Source organism: Hemiscyllium ocellatum, chromosome 3 (genome assembly GCF_020745735.1).
Source record: "Hemiscyllium ocellatum isolate sHemOce1 chromosome 3, sHemOce1.pat.X.cur, whole genome shotgun sequence".
Classification (NCBI taxonomy): Eukaryota; Metazoa; Chordata; class Chondrichthyes; order Orectolobiformes; family Hemiscylliidae; genus Hemiscyllium; species Hemiscyllium ocellatum.
The window spans coordinates 42,149,324-42,170,093 of NC_083403.1; the positions used below are offsets into that span (position 1 = coordinate 42,149,324).

The 20,770-nt window shown below is 42.1% G+C and overlaps 1 protein-coding gene across 1 annotated transcript in view; it reads left to right on the forward strand.

The window, feature by feature from the left end:
• Window positions 1-20,770, forward strand: part of bckdhb (branched chain keto acid dehydrogenase E1 subunit beta) — a 291,935-nt gene that overhangs the window by 267,879 nt on the left and 3,286 nt on the right. The window contains exon 10 of the mRNA XM_060849722.1: window positions 15,699-15,848. Coding sequence (XP_060705705.1) covers window positions 15,699-15,839 — 141 coding nt within the window. The 3' untranslated portion in view covers window positions 15,840-15,848. The remainder of the gene's footprint in view (window positions 1-15,698; window positions 15,849-20,770) is intronic.

Sequence of the window (20,770 nt, forward strand, 5' to 3'; positions counted from 1 at the left end):
TAGCTGTGGCTGACGAGTCCACATGTATTCATGAACTTCAACCTAGGATCTTAAAAGATGTCACTGGATTCGAAATGTTATCTCCATTTTCTCTGCACAGATGCTGCGAGACCTGCTGAGTATTTCAAGCAATTTTCTGTTTGTGTTTGAGGTAAAAGACATGTTGGTTTTACTTTTCTTCCATTTGCTTGATTCTGGAAAGGTTCCATCAGACTGGGAAGCAGCAAATTTAATCCCTCTTCTAAAAGGGCAGGTGGCAACGAAACTACAGGCCAGCTAACTTGATGAGAATTGTACAGAAGGTGTTAGAATGAATCATTACAGAGGTTATAGCTGGTCACTTAAGAAAATGTAGGGCATACGGGAAGAGTCAGCATGGTTTTGAGAATGGTCAATCATGTTTAACTAATTTACTGGAGTTCTTCAATAGTGTAACACAAGCTGTGCATAAAATGTTGTCTCCAGACATCAGAAATAAGAACAGGAGTAGGCTGTTTGTTCCCTCAAACCTGCCTGCTGTTCAATAGGATCATGGTTGTTCTAACATTCCTTACGTCCACTTGCCTTCCCTTTCCCCAGAACCCGTATTTCTCTATTGATCAAGAAGCTATCCATCTCAGCATTGGATTATCTAGATTTCCAAAAGACATTTGACAAAGTGCCACATCAAAGCTTATTGTCATATCGAAGGAGGTTGTGGTATAGAGGTAACATAGTAACATGGATAGAAGATTGGCAGTAAACAGAGTAAGCATAAATGGGTCTTTATCTGATGGGCACGATATAACAACTGGAGTCCGTGCGGTGTATGCTGGGACTTCTACAATTTAGATCAATGACTTAGATGAGTGGAATGAAGATGGTTTAGCTAAATTTGCAAATGATTTGTAGGAAAGTATATTGTGAAGAGGACATGCAGATGCAGCCAGATATGGCTGAGTTGAGTGAACAGGCAAAACTCTGGGAGATGGACGATAATGTGGAAAAATGTAAAATTGTTCACGTTTGCAGGAAGAATAACAAAGGAATGTATTATTAAATGGAAAACATGATAAAATTCTGAGGAGCATAGATATATAGGTGTTTTAGTGCATGAAAGTTGGAATGGGGGTATAGTTAGTGTTAAGAAGGTTTAATGGATTACTGACCTCTATTATAAGAGAAATTGAACATGAAGGAATAAAAAAGCCAGAAGAATTGTGGATACTGGAAATCAGGGACAAAAACAGAAATTGTTGGAAAAGCTCAGCAGGTTTGCAGCATTTGTGGAGAGGAATCAGAGTTAACATTTTATGTTCGGTGATCCTTCTTCAGAACTTCTTCAATAGTAAGAATATTATGCTTCAGTTATGTAGGGCATTGATCACACCACATCTCAAATGCTGTTTCAGTCACTTTATTTAAAGAAGGCAGTTCAGAGGACATTTACAAGCTGGATTCCTAGATTGTTTGGGTTAACTTAAAGAAAAGTTGAACAGACTGGGCTTGTTTCCACTGAAGTTTAGAAGAGTAAGCAGTGTATTGGTTGAAGCATTATCCGATTGATCTTGGCAAAGTGTTTGTGGAAAGGGTTTTTCCTCCTGTGCGTGAGTGCAGAACTAAGAGACATTGTTTGAATATTAGGGTCACGCTTTGCGGATAGAGATGAAAAGAATTTTCTTCTCTGAAGGATGTACAACTTTAGAACACTGCCTGAGAGATCTTTCATTATTTTTAAGGCAAAATCTTGTTCAGGAGAGAATCGAAGGTCTTTGATTTGGATATGAAAGTGGAAATCAAGGCACAAGTAACTCAACCATGGTCTTAAGAAAGATCGGAACTGGCTTAAAAAGCCAAATAGCCTACCTCTGCTATAATTTCATACATTCTTATGTATGTCCATATGTCCCTGAAAGTTTGACTACAGGACCCTACTACCTGCCAGCTCTATGCCTTTGTCAGCAATTGTACCACAATTTCCATATTACTCTCTTCCTCTTGCAGAATATTCTGTAACCTCCCTGTGATATAATTTACCATGACACCAAGCAGATAACACACTATGTGGAATTCACAGTAATGGTTACAGAAATGCTTTTGTGTCCCGTGAACTAAGGAAACTGCGAAAATGATTTAATTACTACACATGTTGTTTCCCTTTGTGCAGCCCCTTACCCATTAGTACCTTGGCAAGACTGCATTCCTTCAAGCGGATTGTTTTTAGGCTGTGTTTACTGACAACAACGCTTGCACAAAATATGCCACTTTAAATTCTGCATGTGAGCTGTTATTAAGCAAGCTTTTTATTTCCGATATTTATTAAATTAAAATTCACCTTCTGCCAAGGTACGATTTTTGAGCACATGTCCCCAGAACATTGCCAAAAATCACATGACACCAGGTTATAATCCATCAGGTTTATTAGAACACACAAGCTTTCAGAGCTTCACTACTCCTTCAGGTGCTAGTGAGAGAGGGAGGCCTCAGACACAGAATTTATACGTAAAAGATCAAAGGGTCATACAACTGATGCAATTGAATTGAACAAACCTAAGATTGCTGTCAAATCTTTGATCAGTTAGAATGGAGGTGCAGGTTTCAATTAATATGCAAATAGCATAATTTCTTTCAAGTCACTACCCTGAGATAATTTAAGGTTTTATCAGTGTCAAAGAGGTGACATCTCAGGTCAGACAATGCATTTTAAGTGTGAGATCCTGTTTAGAATCTGTCTCTGTCTTAACCTGGAGTTATTTACAAAGTAGGAATTTATAAAATGCCACATTGACTTGACTGTCTACAAATTGTGCACTTTTTGAACAAAATTGAATGTATCTGCAAATAAATAGCTGCAAATGCAAAGTCAACCTCATGGATTTTTGTGTGTGTGTGTGTGTGAGAGAGAGAGGGTGAAGGGGTGGGTGGAAAGGGTATGTCCAGGCATGGGTGTGTGTATGAGAGAGTGTATGCATGTGCTTGAAAGAGAGTTTTTGTGGGAGAAGGTGTGTGTGTGAGCTTGAAAAAGTATGTGTGAGCTTGGGAGAGTGTGTGTGTGAGTGTGATGGTTTGTCAGTATTTGTGTGAGAGTGTGTATATGTGTGTGGGTGTGAGTGTGTATGAGTGTTTGTGAGAGAGTGAGTGTAAGTGTGATAGTGTGTCTGTATGTGTGTATATATATGTGTGAGTGAGTGTGTGTTTATATGTGTGTGAGTGCGTGTGTGATGGCGTGTCTGTTTGTGTGAGTGTATGAGATAGCGTATTTGTATGTGTGAGTGTGTGTGATAGCATATCTGTATGTTCGATAGTGTGTGTGATAGCGTGTCTGTATGCATGTGTGTGATAGTGTGTCTATTTGCGTCTGTATTGTGTCTGTATGCGTGTGGATGGATGTGTGTCTGTATGCATATGTGTGTGTGTATTTGTGTATGTATGTATTTGTGTGTGTATGCATGTGTATGTATGCGTGGGTGTGTTTGTACGTGTGTATGCGTGGGTGTGTGTGTGTATGCGTGGGTGTGTGTGTGTATGCGTGGGTGTGTGTGTGTATGCGTGGGTGTGTGTGTGTATGCATGTGTGTGTGTGTGGATGTGTGTGTACGTGTGTACGCGTGGATGTGTGTGTACGTGTGTATGCGTGGATGTGTGTGTACGTGTGTATGCGTGGATGTGTGTGTACGTGTGTATGCGTGGGTGTGTGTGTACGTGTGTATGCGTGGGTGTGTGTGTGCGTGTGTATGCGTGGGTGTGTGTGTGCGTGTGTATGCGTGGGTGTGTGTGTGCGTGTGTATGCGTGGGTGTGTGTGTGCGTGTGTATGCGTGGGTGTGTGTGTGCGTGTGTATGCGTGGGTGTGTGTGTATGTGTATGTGTGTGAGATTAGTGTGTCTGTATGCAGGGGTGTGTGTGTGAGATTAGTGTGTCTGTATGCAGGGGTGTGTGTGTGAGATTAGTGTGTCTGTATGCAGGGGTGTGTGTGTGAGATTAGTGTGTCTGTATGCAGGGGTGTGTGTGTGAGATTAGTGTGTCTGTATGCAGGGGTGTGTGTGTGAGATTAGTGTGTCTGTATGCAGGGGTGTGTGTGTGAGATTAGTGTGTCTGTATGCAGGGGTGTGTGTGTGAGATTAGTGTGTCTGTATGCAGGGGTGTGTGTGTGAGATTAGTGTGTCTGTATGCAGGGGTGTGTGTGTGAGATTAGTGTGTCTGTATGCAGGGGTGTGTGTGTGAGATTAGTGTGTCTGTATGCAGGGGTGTGTGTGTGAGATTAGTGTGTCTGTATGCAGGGGTGTGTGTGTGAGATTAGTGTGTCTGTATGCAGGGGTGTGTGTGTGAGATTAGTGTGTCTGTATGCAGGGGTGTGTGTGTGAGATTAGTGTGTCTGTATGCAGGGGTGTGTGTGTGAGATTAGTGTGTCTGTATGCAGGGGTGTGTGTGTGAGATTAGTGTGTCTGTATGCAGGGGTGTGTGTGTGAGATTAGTGTGTCTGTATGCAGGGGTGTGTGTGTGAGATTAGTGTGTCTGTATGCAGGGGTGTGTGTGTGAGATTAGTGTGTCTGTATGCAGGGGTGTGTGTGTGAGATTAGTGTGTCTGTATGCAGGGGTGTGTGTGTGAGATTAGTGTGTCTGTATGCAGGGGTGTGTGTGTGAGATTAGTGTGTCTGTATGCAGGGGTGTGTGTGTGAGATTAGTGTGTCTGTATGCAGGGGTGTGTGTGTGAGATTAGTGTGTCTGTATGCAGGGGTGTGTGTGTGAGATTAGTGTGTCTGTATGCAGGGGTGTGTGTGTGAGATTAGTGTGTCTGTATGCAGGGGTGTGTGTGTGAGATTAGTGTGTCTGTATGCAGGGGTGTGTGTGTGAGATTAGTGTGTCTGTATGCAGGGGTGTGTGTGTGAGATTAGTGTGTCTGTATGCAGGGGTGTGTGTGTGAGATTAGTGTGTCTGTATGCAGGGGTGTGTGTGTGAGATTAGTGTGTCTGTATGCAGGGGTGTGTGTGTGAGATTAGTGTGTCTGTATGCAGGGGTGTGTGTGTGAGATTAGTGTGTCTGTATGCAGGGGTGTGTGTGTGAGATTAGTGTGTCTGTATGCAGGGGTGTGTGTGTGAGATTAGTGTGTCTGTATGCAGGGGTGTGTGTGTGAGATTAGTGTGTCTGTATGCAGGGGTGTGTGTGTGAGATTAGTGTGTCTGTATGCAGGGGTGTGTGTGTGAGATTAGTGTGTCTGTATGCAGGGGTGTGTGTGTGAGATAAGTGTGTCTGTATGCAGGGGGGTGCGTGTCTGCATGTGATAGCGTGTCTGTATGTGATAGCGTGTCTGCATGTGATAGCGTGTCTGTATGTGATAGCGTGTCTGCATGTGATAGCGTGTCTGTATGTGTATGTGATAGCGTGTCTGCATGTGATAGCGTGTCTGTATGTGTATGTGATAGCGTGTCTGCATGTGATAGCGTGTCTGTATGTGTGTGTGAGGTAGTGTGTCTGCATGTGATAGCGTGTCTGTATGTGTGTGTGAGGTAGTGTGTCTGTATGTGTGTGTATTTGTGTCTATGCGTGGGTGTATGTGTGTGAATGTGATGGTGTGTCTGTGTGCGTGTGTGTGAGAGATAGTGGGTCTGTGTGTGTATGATAACATATCTGTATGCATGTGTATTTGTGTCTATGTGTGGGTGTATGTGTGTGGTAATGTGTCTGTGCGTTGGTGTGTGTGTATGGTAGAGTGTCTGTATGCATGGGTGTCTGTGTGTGTGTGTTGTGGTTCTGTTTGCCGAGCTGGGAATTTGTGTTGCAAATGTTTCATCCCCTGTCTAGGTGACATCCTCAGTGCTTGGGAGCCTCCTGTGAAGCACTTCTGTGATGTTTCCTCCGGCATTTATAGTGGTTTGTCTCTGTCGCTTCTGGTTGTCAGTCCCAGCTGTCTGCTGTAGTGGCCGGTATATTGGGTTCAGGTCGATGTGTTTGTTGATAGAATCTGTGGATGAGTGCCATGCCTCTAGGAATTCCCTGGCTGTTCTCTGTTTGGCTTGCCCTATAATAGTAGTGTTGTCCCAGTCGAATTCATGTTGCTTGTCATCTGCATGTGTGGCTACTAAGGATAGCTGGTTGTGTTGTTTCGTGGCTAGTTGGTGTTCATGGATGCGGGTTGTTAGCTGTCTTCCTGTTTGTCCTATGTAGTGTTTTGTGCAGTCCTTGCATGGGATTTTGTACACTACATTGGTTTTGCTCATGCTGGGTATCGGGTGTTTGCATTTGAGAGTGTATGTATGTGTTTGCATTTGAGAGAGTGTGTGTGTGTGAGAGTGGGAGTGTGTGTATGTGAGTGAGTGTGTGTGTGTGAGCTAGTGGGTGAGTGTGAGCAAGTGTGTGTGTGTGCGCGCGCACGCGGATGTGTTTGAGAGAGCATGAGAGAGAGTGTGAGGGAGTATATGCATGTGAATGTGTGTGTGAGAGTATATAATGTGATGGAGTGGGAGTCACCTGTAGTGCGACATAAACCTAAGATCCTGTTTGGGCCTGTCCTCATGGCTGTTCGCTTCTGCTTGGCAACTCTGCAGTTGTGTATCTTGAAATCTACCTTAGAGGACTTTTACCTGAAGATCCGAGGCCAAATGTCCTTGACCACTGAAGTGTCCCGCACTGGGAGGGAACATCCTTGTCTGGTGATTGTTGCGCTGTATCCATTCATCCATTGTCGTAGCGTCTGGATGGTTTAGTCAATATACCATGCCTCGGGGCATCCTTGCCTGCAGCATATGAGGTAGACAACATTGGCTGAGTCACATGAGTACCTGTCGTACATATGGTAGATGTCTCACCCACACACAGTCTCTCTCACCCACACGCATGCACACATTCTCTCTCCCCCTCCCCCTCTCTCACACACACACACACACACTCACTCTCTCTCACTCACACTCTCTCTCTCTCTCTCTCTCTCACACGCACACGCAAATAAACCTGGTGTCATGTGATTTTTGTATAACCTAGTCCAACACCGACACCTCCACACTCCAGAACATTAACCCTAGATTCTGAACAACCAGTTCAGGGACGGCAAACCAGCAGTTTGCAAAAATGTGTACTGGTTTGAGAGTGACGTCGGCCCTGAAGACTCCTGTACTTGCCACTTCCTATTCTTCTGAACGGTCTCTCATTCTCTATCTTGAACTCTCCCTCTCGATAGGATGAGCACTATCTGGAATGTACAATCCAGAAAACTCTCATCCATTCTGATCCAGTGACTCCAGCTGCCCTTCCATCTAAAATCTGAAGTTTAAGCTCAAGCAGCTGAAGATACTTCCTGAACACCTGGTCCCCAAATGTACATGATGTGTTCTTGGTTCCCACATGGAGCAGGAAGCAACAGGCCTCAGCATCCTCTTTCAATTCACTCTCACTCTCTCTATCTTGCACTGATTCCATGCTGCTGCTTTATTACTATAGATCCCTGAAGTTCTTTACTCATAGCCTTCCTTGATCAGATGCTGAGCATTTTCTTTGTTCTGAAATGATCAAAAGTAGGAAAATGCGTATGATACCATATGTTAAAAATGTCTGTAATGCTGTAATGAATATATCAGGTTCAGTGCCATGGGTTTCTCCCAAATGTATGCATGTGCATCATCTTATAAAGCAACACTTCGTTTTTAAGCAATGCCCCTGGTTTAGACTTGCCACAGGGGAACATCCTTTCTGTGACCATTCAAGATGTTATCCTTAATTCCTGTAAACTCCAGTAGAAACAAAAAGTGTAAAGGCAGTGGAGGTATACTTAAGATGGAAATCAGGAGGGCAAAAGTGGGACATGAGATAGCTTTGGCAGGTAGAATTAAGGAGAATCCAAAGGATTTTTACAAAGACATTAAGAACAAATGGGTAACTAGGGAGAGAATAGGGCCCCTCAAAGATCTGCAAGGTGGCCTTTGTGTGGAGCCACAGAAAATGGGGCAGATACTAAACAAGTACTTTGCATCAGTGTTTACTGTAGAAAAGGATATGGAAGATATAGATTGTAGGGAAATAGATGGTTACACCTTGAAAAAGGTCCATATTACAGAGGAGGAACTGCTGGATGTCTTGAAATGCATGAAGATGAATAAATCCCAGGGTCTGATCAGATGTACCCTAAAACTCTGTGGGAAGCTGCTGGGGCTCTTGCTGAGATATTTGTATCATTGATGTGAGGTGCTGGAAGACTGGAGATTGGCTAACGTGGTGCAACTGTTTAAGAAGGGTGGTAAGGACAAGCCAGGAACTATAGACCAGTCAACCTGATGTCATTGGTGGGCAAGTTGTTGGAGGGAATCCTAAGGGATAGGATATACCTGTATTTGGAAAGGCAAGGACTGATCAGGGATAGTCAACATGGCTTTGTGCGTGGGAAATCATGTCTCACAAACCTGATTGAGTTTTTGAAGAAGTAACAAAGAGGATTGATGAGGGCAGAATGGTAGGTGTGATCTCTATGGACTTCAGTAAGGCGCTCGACAAGGTTCCCCATGGGAGACAGATTAGCAAGGTTAGATCTCACAGAATACAGGGACAACGAGCCATTTGGATACAGAACTGGCTCAAAGGTAGAAGACAGAGGGTAGTGGTGAGGGTTGTTTTTCAGACTGGAGGCCTGTGACCAGTGGAATGCCACAAGGATCGGTGCAGGGTCCTGTACTTTTTGTCATTTATATAAATGATTTGGATACAAGCATAAGAGTTATGGTTAGTAAATTTGTAGATGACACCAAAATTGGAGGTGTGGTGGACAGCGAAGAAAGTTACCTCAGATTACAACAGGATCTTAATCAGATGGGCCAATGGGCTGAGAAGTGGCAGATGGAGTTTAATTCAGATAACTGCGAGGTGCTGCATATTGGAAAAGCAAATCTTAGCAGGACTTATATACTTAATGGTAAGGTCCTAGGGAGTGTTGCTAAACAGAGAGACCTTGGAGTGCATGTTCATAGCTCCTTGAAAGTGGAGTCACAGGAAGATAGGATAGTGAAGAAGGCATTTGGTATACTTACCTTTATTGGTCAGAGTAATGAGTACAGGAGTTGGGAGGTCATGTTGCGGCTGTACAGGTCATTGGTAAGGCCATGTTGGAATATAGCGTGCAATTCTGGTCTCCTTCCCATCGGAAAGATGCTGTGAAACTTGAAAGTGTTCAGAAAAGATTTACAAGGATGTTGCCACAGTGGTAGGATTTGAGCTATAGGGAGAGGCTGAACAGGCTGGGGCTGTTTCCCCTGGAGCATCTGAGGCTGAGGGATGACCTTTTAGAGGTTTACAAAATTATGAGGGGCATGGACAGGGTAAATAGACAAAGTCTTTTCCCTGGGGTCAGGGAGTCCAGAACTAGAGGACATACCAATCACCTTCTTCACTATCCCATGTACCTTCACACCACTTTCAAAGTGCTATGAACCTGAAGTAAAGTGACATACTAGGCCATTGAATAGATCAGTGGATATACAATGGCAGACATTTATTTCAGAATACTTTGAACAAGTAAATTCCTCCCTCAACACAAGTCCTAAGTGAGGATCTACCACCCGTGGTTAACTAAAGAAGTTAGGGATGGCACTTAACTCTATGAAGAAGCATGGACCTGCACAAAGTTGAGTGGTAGTCTGGGTTATTGGTCAGAATATAAGGAACAGCAGCGAATGACAAAATATTGAATAAGGAAAAAGAATTAGAGGACAAGAGAAAGGTGGCTATGAATGAAAAAAGTAGAGATAGCTAGAGATTCTAAAGGTATTTAAAAAGGAAAAGAATAAGCAAAATAAGTATCGGTCGTCTTAAGAGTGAATAATAAAAAAATTGTGGGTGAAATGATCAAATATTTAGTTTCTGTTTTCACGGTAGAGGATACTAAAAAAATTCCAGTGATGATTTTCAGTTAGGAGGTACAAGTGTTATACTCCCAGTTGATGTTATTGTGGGACATGTCAGATCCCAGACAGGAATATGGCTAGGTTGATCAGGTTTTGATTTATTTTTGATAACAAAGTGGATTCTCAGTGAAATATAGGAATGTGGCAGAATTTGCTTTAACAATAAAACAGAAGTCTATTAACAAAAGAAATGAAGATAAAGCAGAATAAACCAAATCAACATTTACGTTTGGTATTCAATGATTTTTAAAACACACAATAAAACTATAGTCGCATTAATTCCAAACAATCCTTTATAACTTGAAAAGAGATGAAACAGCATTTGTATAGTACTCAATACTCACTCCAGGAAATACCAAAAAAAAACACTCCTACAGTACTCGTATTAGAGTCCCTATATCTTGTACCTAATATTTATACCAATCCCATTGTTTACAGCACAGAAGGGAGAAAATGAATTACAATCATGAGGGAAGTAGCGCTCGGTAATCTGATGGCGATGCATGCTGAAAAGATTCCGAATCCAGATCAATGTCATCGTAGAGACTTCAATGAGTTAGTAAATGAGGGCAAAGCATTTGATACAATCTACTTGGACTTCAGGAAGACTTTTGATAAAGTCATGCATGGGGACTTTTTAAATTCACTCATGGGACATGGGCATTCATCACCTGTCCTGAGTTGGTATTGAATAGTTGACAGTGAGCTGGCTTCTTGAACAGCTGCTGTCCATTTGTTATAGGTAGATCCACAATTCTGTTAAGGACGGAATTCCAGGATTTTGATCCCGTGGCAGTAAAGGAATTGATATATTTCCAAGTTAGGACATTGGGTCGCTTGAGGGAGAAGTTGCAGGTATTCTAGTTCCCATATATCTACTGACCTTATCCTAGATGAAAGTTGTTATGTGTTTGGAAGATGATGTCTAAGGAGCTTTGGCAAATTTCTGCAGTGCGTTTTGTAGATAGTACACATCGCTGCTACTGACCATCAGTGGGGAGGAAGTGGATGGTTGTAAATGTGATGCCAATCAAGCAAGCTGCTTTGTCCTAGATACTATTGAGCTTCTTGAGTGTTGTTGGGGCTGTCCTTATTTCGGCAAGTGGGGAGTATTCCATCACAGTCCTGACTTATGCCTTGTAGACGGTGGACAGGCTTTTGTGAATCAGGAGATGAGTTACTTGCTGTAGTATTCCTAGCTTCTGATCTTCTCTTGTGGCCACTGTGTTTATGTGGCTAGTCCAGTTAACTTTCTGATCAACAATAAACTCTCAGGGTGTTGATAGTGAGGTGTTCAGTGATGATAATACCATTGAATGTCAAGAGTGATGTTTAGATTGTCTCTTACTGCACTTGTCATTGCCTGGCGTTTTTCTGTCACGAATGTTACTTACCACTTGTCAGTCCAAACCTGGATATTGTCCAGATCTTGTTATAATTGAAGATGGGACAGCTTCAATGTCTGAGGAGTCGTGAATAGTGTTGAACATTATGCAATAATTGGTGAACATCTCCACTTCTGACCTCATGACAGAGGGATTGATGAAGCAGCTGAATGTGGTTGGATCTCATACCTTACCCTGAGGATCTCCTGCATAGATGTCCTGGAGCTGAGATGACTGACCTCCAGCAACCATAACCATCTTCCTATATGGTCTAAGAAGAAAGTTGATTCAAGATTTTTTATAATTTTTCACAGTGAATGCATGTTAATAATGTTTTATCAGTGGTGCCTTTCGATGTGCAATCATGTTACGCAGTTGAAGTTTTGTTTAACCATTTACAAGAAGAGTGAATTTTAAAGATCAGTATACTTTGCAAAAGAACAGCACAGTGAAATTAATTTTGAAGTCTATCTTTAAAAAGAGTTGCAATAATGCTATGCCTTACTGAAATTCAGAATATCTGCATGGAATTTACAATCAATGCAGTACACTTGAAATGTGACCACTGTTATGAAGTAGAAAATATGCTAACTAGTTTGCACACAGCAAGCTCCCATAAATGGCATTGTGATAATAACCTGATTTTTTTTATGTTAATGAGCAAATATTGGAAAAAGTATCAGGAAACTTCCCTATCCTTCCGCAAAGTACTGCTTTTGAACATTGTAAATGCACCTGAGAGCACAACCAGGGGTTTAATTTAATGTCTCATTCAAAAGTTGGGACCACTGACGGTTCAGCACACCATCAGTACTACACTTTAGTACAAGCTTTATCTTTACCTAATACAACAGCTGTGGATGCCTTTATATCTGACCTGCTGGACAGTCATCTCTTCAAAGGAGCCCTATACTTAAACTGAATATTCATTACAGTTATTTGAATTTAGCTTAAATACAGATGAAAAATGGAATAAAATATTCCTTTTTCACTGATGCACTAGGACAAATGAACTGTCAACTGTTATTTTGGTTTAATAGATATTGATGTGTACTACCTTCTGAAATTGAATGTTTCTCAAATGTGTGGTGTGTTACAGACATAGAGCTTTTGGGCAATTATGAGAATAAATAATCCTCTTAGCTTAAACCATGGAAGTCTGCTGTCAGTATCTTTAAATTGACAACACCGCAGTGGAGCTTTAAAAACATGTGTTTACCTTTTGAAAAGTTAAACCATACTGAATTGCAGACAGCAGTTAAAGGGAATTGAAGGTTTAAATGTCCCTCTTATCAGGTCAATAACTGTAATGCAATTAAGTGTCCACTTTTTTAAACTTTACACGCACTGAGAATATGGTCAGGGCCTTCTTTGGTCATTGCAAGTCTTCTCATGATCCTGGAAAAGCGCAGCAGGTCAGGCAGCATCCAAGGAACATCGAATTTCCTGTTCCTTGGATGCTGCCTGACCTGCTGCGCTTTTTCCAGCAACACATTTTCAGCTCTGATCTCCAGCATCTGCAGACCTCACTTTCTTCTCATGATCCTGCTTCGATAATATTGGTACATTGGAAATTTCAGGATCTTAACTCCATTACTGTGAAGGAAGGGCGACATATGCCACAATAAGAATGGTGTTTGACTTGGAGGGAAACCTGAATATAATGGTGCTCCTGTGCACCTGTTGTTGTCCTTCCTGGTGATGCAGGCTATAGGTTTGAAAGGTTCTACCAAAGTAACCTTGGATACTCACTTCAGTACAACCTATAGATAACATTAACTGCAGATACTCAGTTAGAGAAGTGGATTTTAAAATTATGGATTGGATGTTGATCGAAAGGATTCCTTTGTCCTTTTTGGGGCTTTATGAATGTGTTACAGATACATTTAACCAAACGTATGTAATCACAACCATATTTTGGCTATTTCAGTGGTGGAAAAGCCTTGGAGAATCAGGTAGTGAAACACTTGCCACAGAACATCTATCTTATAGTAACTGTAGTATTTATATGGTGGGTACAGTTGAGTTTTTTCCTAGTCAATAGTAACCCACAGGATGTTGATAGTATGGGATTTGATGATAGCAGTATAATTGAATACATATCAAGTGGAGATGGTTAAACACTCTTGGATAAAGTCTTTGCCTGGCATTTGGTGTGAAGTGAATGCTATTTGACTCTTATCAACCCATACCTGGGGTGTTGTGCAGGTTTTACTGCTCATGAACGTGGACTGCTTCAGGATCTGCAGAATTCTGGAACTGTGGAATATCATGTATACTATCAGTAATGTCAACATGATATTATCAGCAGCAATTGCAATTAATGGAATGTGCTATTCATGCATTATGACAAGTGCCACTTTCTGTATCCTTGTTGTTTAATCAAAATAGCAACTTGTTATCCCCTGTCGAAAATGCGTTGCTGGTTAAAGCACAGCAGGTCAGGCAGCATCCAAGGAATAGGAAATTCGACGTTTCGGGCATAAGCCCTTCATCAGGAATGAGGAGAGGGTGGCAGGCAGGTTAAGATAAAAGGTAGGGAGGAGGGACTTGGGGGAGGGGCGATGGAGATGTGATAGGTGGAAGGAGGTCAAGGTGAGGGTGATAGGCCGGAGTGGGGTGGGGGCGGAGAGGTTAGGAAGAAGATTGCAGGTTAGGAGGGCGGTGCTGAGTTAAGGGAACCGACTGAGACAAGGTGGGGGAAGGGGAAATGAGGAAACTGGAGAAATCCGAGTTCATCCCTTGTGGTTGGAGGGTTCCCAGGCGGAAGATGAGGCGTTCTTCCTCCAACCGTCGTGTTGTTATGTTTTGCCGGTGGAGGCGTCCAAGGACCTGCATGTCCTCGGTGGAGTGGGAGGGAGAGTTAAAGTGTTGAGCCACGGGGTGGTTGGGTTGGTTGGTCCGGGCGTCCCTGAGGTGTTCTCTGAAGCGTTCCGCAAGTAAGCGGCCCATCTCCCCAATGTAGAGGAGGCCACATCGGGTGCAGCGGATGCAATAGATGATGTGTGTGGAGGTACAGGTGAACTTGTGGCGGATATGGAAGGATCCCTTGGGGCCTTGGAGGGATGTGAGGGAGGAGGTGTGGGCGCAAGTTTTACATTTCCTGCGGTTGCAGGGGAAGGTGCCGGGAGTGGAGGTTGGGTTGGTGGGGGGTGTGGACCTGACGAGGGAGTCACGAAGGGAGTGGTCTTTGCGGAACGCTGATAGGGGAGGGGAGGGAAATATATCCCTGGTGGTGGGGTCCGTTTGGAGGTGGCGGAAATGATGGCGGATGATACGCTGTTATACGGAGGTTGGTGGGGTGGTAGGTGAGAACCAGTGGGGTTCTGTCTTGGTGGCGGTTGGAGGGGCGGGGCTCAAGGGCAGAGGAGTGGGAAGTGGAGGAGATGCGGTGGAGGGCATCGTTGACCACGTTTGGGGGGAATCTGCGGTCCTTGAAGAAGGAGGCCATCTGGGCTGTGCGGTGTTGGAACTGGTCCTCCTGGGAGCAGATGCGGCGGAGACGAAGGTTTTGGGAATATGGGATGGAGTTTTTACAGGGGGCAGGGTGGGAGGAGGTGTAGTCCAGATAGCTGTGGGAGTCAGTCGGTTTATAGTAGATGTCTGTGTTGAGTCGGTCGCCTGAGATAGAAATGGAAAGGTCTAGGAAGGGGAGGGAGGAGTCTGAGACAGTCCAGGTGAATTTGAGGTCGGGATGGAAGGTGTTAGTAAAGTTGATGAACTGTTCAACCTCCTCGTGGGAGCACGTGGTATCCCCCGTGCTGACCTGTATAGATGTAAATTGTTGCTTAAAAGCAGTGCAAAACCATAGAATATATTTTCTTCTTACTTAGTGTTTTTGATAAAATGTTGTGGATAGGGACCCAAGAGTTGAGATCAGTTTGCTTTCTGAACATGTGTAGAGTGATGACAAGCAGAATGAGAAATGTGTGTTCTCACCTTTGAACATTATACAAGGAAGCACTGCTATAGTAGATGCTTTGAATGTCCCTTGGAGAGAATTCTTTAACTCCATGAACAAAGCTTTGAAGTAGATCCTTTCTTATTATATGACCTATTAAACACAAAAAGGAACAATAATATCATTGTGAGACATGCCGCATATTTTTTCTGTAAACTAAATCTGCCTTTCATGAGTCAGATTAATGTTATTCTGATAAGGGAACATGGATGGATTTGCAATGTGGAGAAAAGAAATGTCAGACTGAAAACTAAACCAGTTGATATGATGTTACCACATCAGTTCTGGGCCAGAAGTGCTCAGAGCACAATACACGATATCGGAAACAGTATTTGTTAACACAAACGTGTACTAGATAGAGCAGGGACTAAATAGAGTACACTTTGTGCTTTGTGGGTGTAGCTGAACCACCTAGAAGGTTAATTTTTGTAAACAAAATCTGATTGCTACTGAAACCGGTGGCTCATATTACTTTTTCGTTGCAATTTACAGGAAGAATGCTTTCTTAATCTGGAGGCACCGATCAGTAGAGTCTGTGGATATGACACACCTTTCCCGCACATCTTTGAACCCTTCTACATACCAGATAAATGGAAGTGCTTTGATGCTGTGCGGAAAATGATAAATTATTAAATGTGACAGGTAAGAAACCCCAGGACATGTTAACACTGTGAATGCATGTAGATTAAATCTGCAAGTCAGTTACAAGGCATTCACATAACCAGAAATTTGGGAAACATTGTTACACTGATGTTTGAGTATTTCAGCATCAATTACCTTTAACCTACCTCCTGTTGTTTGTTTTAAGTAATATGTGTTGTTTCAATTTAACAGTCAAAATTACATCATTTGAAAAAAGGTAGAAACATAAAGAGTAGCTTGAATTTCAATCTGATGGGCGAACTTATTTCAAAAGTACATAATGTTCAGAGAAAAAAAGGAGCATTATTTGTGCTGCCATTACTGCAGTGTTTCAAAAAATTCTTTCTATTGCTGAAATTATCAAAAGCTGTGTTCACATTGAATATGAACGTAATGCATCTAATGAATTGACACAATTTCAACTGTTCAGCCAACTAAATATTTATTTTGGAAAAAGCTGCTTTATATTTACTTTCCAACATTGAGAACATTTCAAAAGTGCTTAATTCTTTGGCTATGGGGATTTTTGTGGTATCCTGAGGACTGACAGAGTATGCTTTAAATTCAAGTTTGGTTTTTACTTTGCATGTATCAATACGCTTAAGTATTAATCACCAAAACAGAATTGAGAATGAGGTGAATAGGAACAATAGCAGTGTTGTATTAATTTATTTTCACAATTGGCAACATAATAATAAATAACTAAACTAAATAAGATCCTGAACAATCTTAACAAGATAGAACTGGACGGGATATTTCTTCTTGTGGTTGAGTCCAGAACCAGGGGGCATGACTGTCCTTTTTAGGACAGAGATAAGGAGAACATTATCTCATAGAGGATTGTGTGACTTTGGAACACTGCTTCAAAAGGTGATGGAGATAGGGTCATTAAATAATTTTAAGCGAGAAGTAGATAGGTTCTTGCTAAGCAACAAAATTAAAGGTGGGAATGTTAAACTCAAACACACACAGATAAAACTTGATTAGCTAGAGGAGCCAAAGTACCTCCTTGGCCTAATTAGTATATTCATCTGTAAATAAACATTTTCTTGCTTTATTTCGTAATGTAGCATATAAGTCTTCATATCAAAGTTGCTTTTTCCATAATTTAGATGGTTCAGTGCTCACCATGTCCAGATTAAGTCGTTGACATTGCTGCAATATTGCAAATACCTATATTTCAATGGTACTATTTTAACCTACTGAGTGCCAATGCATTGTACTCACCATCAGAATTCTTGTGTAGCTTGTTATTGGGACAAACAACAACTTACATTTATATAGCACCTTAAAATCATTTCAAGCACTTCACAGAGGAATACATCTGATAAAAGACATTGGTCTTATGGTCCTTTTGTTTATACAGTCATAAATTTCTCAAAGACCTGAATTTTAGGTTACAGTGGTTTGAGGTAATTACTAGACTACAAATCAGGCAACACCTTTAGGACACAGCTGCACTTGCAGAGTAAAGAGTAAAATAATTATACAGCAAAGGCCCTTTGGCCCATTGAGTCTGCACTGACCTATCTACATTGATCCCATTTTCCAGCACTAGGCTCATTGCTTTGAATATTATAACATATAAAGTCCTGATCCTTGTACTTTTTAAAGGCTGTGAATATTTCCATCTCTACTTCCCTCCCAGGCAGTGCATTCCAGATTCCCACCAACCTCTCAGTGAAATGCCTTCCCTCATATTCTCTCTAAATCTCCGGCCCTTCACCTTAAGAATTATGTCCCCTTGTTGACCCTTCATCCAAGAGGAATAGCTGCTTCCTATCTATCCTGTCCGTGCACTTCATAATCTTATACAGCTTTTACACAACATATTCATCAGGTCCTCCCTTAGCTTTCTCTGCTCTAAACAAAAACACAACCTCTCCCATCTAATCTTCTTCATAGCTATCCTGCTGCAACCAAGGCAATATCCTAATGAATCTCCTCTGCATTCCCTCCAGTACAATCACATCCTTCCTATAGTTCAGTGACCAGACTGCACACCGTGCTTCAGTTGTGGACTGACTAAAGTTTTAGACAGCTGCAACATAACCTCCCTGTGTCACAGCTGAGAAAGGCATGCATCCCATGTGTCATCTTAATTACCCTAATAACTGTTCTGTTGGCTTCAGGGATGTGTGGATAAACACCCAAAGATCTCCCTGTTCCTCTGAGCTTCCTGGTGTCTTGCCATTCATTAAGTACTCCATTGTTTCTTTCTTTCTTCCAAAGTACATCACCTCACACATTTCCATGTTAAATTTCACTTGCCTTTGATCTGCCCATCTGACTAACCCTCCTAAATCTTCCTGTAATCTAAAACCTTCTTCCTCACAAGTAGCCACCTCACTAATCTTCATGTCATTTACAAACGTACTTATCATCTCCCCCCTCTCCCGACATTCTCATCTATACCTTTTTTTATATATAAAATGGACAATAAGGGACAGCACTGATCCCTGCAGTATGTGACCAGACACTGGTCTATGGTCACACGAATAAACTTCTACCAGTAAACCCGTTTTGAATCCATCTTGCCAAATTACCCTGGGTCCCACCCTGATCACCTCCTTTGCATCTGTTTAATTAAATTTGTTAAGCATGATCTCCCTCAGACAAAACATTGCTGACTACCCACAATAAAACATTGCCTCTCCAAATAGAGATTAATTCTCTCCTTCAGATTATTTTCAGTACCTTCCCTAGCAATGAAGTGAGATGTTTCCCTACCTCTGGTCTGCAAATCTCTGGTTTATCCTTCATACCCTTTTGAAAAGTCAAGCCACATTAGCTGTCTTCCTGTCCTTTGGCGTTCCCCATAGCCAGAAAAATTTTTTTAAAATCTGAGCCTCTGCAATTTCTTTGTTCGTCTCCTAAAGCAGCCTGAGATGCACCTGAATGGGATCTGGGCATTTGTTCACGTTTAAGCTCACCAATACCTCTAATATCCCCTCAGCCCCTGTGTCAAACTGTTCAAGAACCTTACAGTCCTTCTCCCCATCATCTGTACTTACATCCTGTTTTCCTGAGTGAGGGCAGATGCAAAGTATTTGTTTAAAACCCTATCAGTGTCCTCCAGTTCAACACACAGATTGCCTCTTAGTCCCTCGTGGGCCCTACTCGTTCCTTGCTATCCTGTTCTCCTACATATCTTGCATTTCTTCCTATACTTACCTGGACATTTGGACATTTTGCAAGATGTCACCATCTATTTCCCTACAGTCTATATCTTCCATTTCCTTTTCCACAGTAAATACTGATGCAAAATATTCATTTAGTATCTCCCCCATTTTTTGTGGCTCCACACAAAGGCCGCCTTGCTGATCTTTGAGGGGCCCTATTCTCTCCCTAATTATCCTTTTGTCCTTAATGTATTTGTAAAAACCCTTTGGACTCTCCTTAATTCTACTTGCCAAAGCTATCTCATGCCCCCTTTTTGCCCTCCTGATTTCCCTCTTAAGTATACTCATACTTCCTTTATACTGTTCTAAGGGTTCACTCGATCTATTCTGTCTATACCTTACATATGCTTCCTTCTTTTTCTTAACCAAACCCTCAATTTCTTTAGGCATTCAGCATTCCCTATACCTACCAGCCTTCCCTTTCACCCTGATAGGAATATACTTTCTCTGGATTCTTGTTATCTCATTTCTGAAGGCTTCCCATTTTCCAGCCGTTCCTTTATCTGCGAACATCTGCCCCCAATCAGCTTTCGAAAGTTCTTGCCTAATACCGTCAAAATTGGCTTTTCTCCAATTTAGAATTTCAACTTTTAGATCTGGTCTATCCTTTTCCATCACTATTTTAAAACGAATAAAATTATGATCGCTGGCCCCAAAGTGCTCCCCCACTGACACCTCAGTCACCTGCCCTGCCTTATTTCCCAAGAGTAGGTCAAGTTTTGCACCTTCTCTAGTAGGTACATCCACATACTGACTCAGAAAATTGTCTTGTATACACTTTAGAAATTCCTCTCCATCTAAACCTTTAACACTATCGCAGTCCCAGTCTATGTTTGGAAAGTTAAAATCCCCTACCATAATGACCTTATTGTTCTTACAGATCTTACAGATCTCCTTACAAGTTTGTTTCTCAATTTCTCTCTGACTATTAGGGGGTCTATAATACAATCCCAATAAGATGATCATCCCTTTCTTATTTCTCAGTTCCACCCAAATAACTTCCCTAAATGTATTTTCAGGAATATCCTCCCTCAGCATAGCTGTAATGCTATCCCTTATCAAAAATGCCACTCCCCCTCCTCTCTTACCTCCCTTTCTATCCATCCTGTAGCATTTGTATCCTGGAACATTAAGCTGCCAGTCCTGTCCATGCCTGAGCCATGTTTCTGTAATTGCTATGATATCCCAGTCCCATGTTCCTAACCATGCCCTGAGTTCATCTAGCTTCACTGTTAGGCCCCTTGCATTGAAATAAATGCAGTTTAATTTATTAGTCCTACCTTGTCCCTACCTGCCCTGACTGTTTGACTCACTTCTGTTCTCAGCTGTACCAGTCTCAGATTGATCTTTTTCCTCACTATCTCCCTGGGTCCCACCCCCCCACCTTACTTGTTTAAATCTTCCCAAGAAGTTCTAGCAAATTTCCCTGCCAGTATATTTGTCCCCTTTCAATTTAGGTGCAATCCATCCTTCTTGTACAGGTCACTTCTATCCAAAAGTGATTCTAATGATCCAAAAATGTGAATCCTTCTCCCATACACCAGCTTCTCAGCCATGCATTCATCTGCTCTATCCTCATATTCCTGCCCTCACTAGCTCGCAGCACTTGGGAGTATATCCAGATATTATTACTCTTGAGGACCTCCTTTTTAAATTTCTGCCTAACTCTCTGTAATCTCCCTTCAGAATCTCAACCTTTTCCCTTCCTATATCGTTGTTTCCAACGTGGACAATGATCTC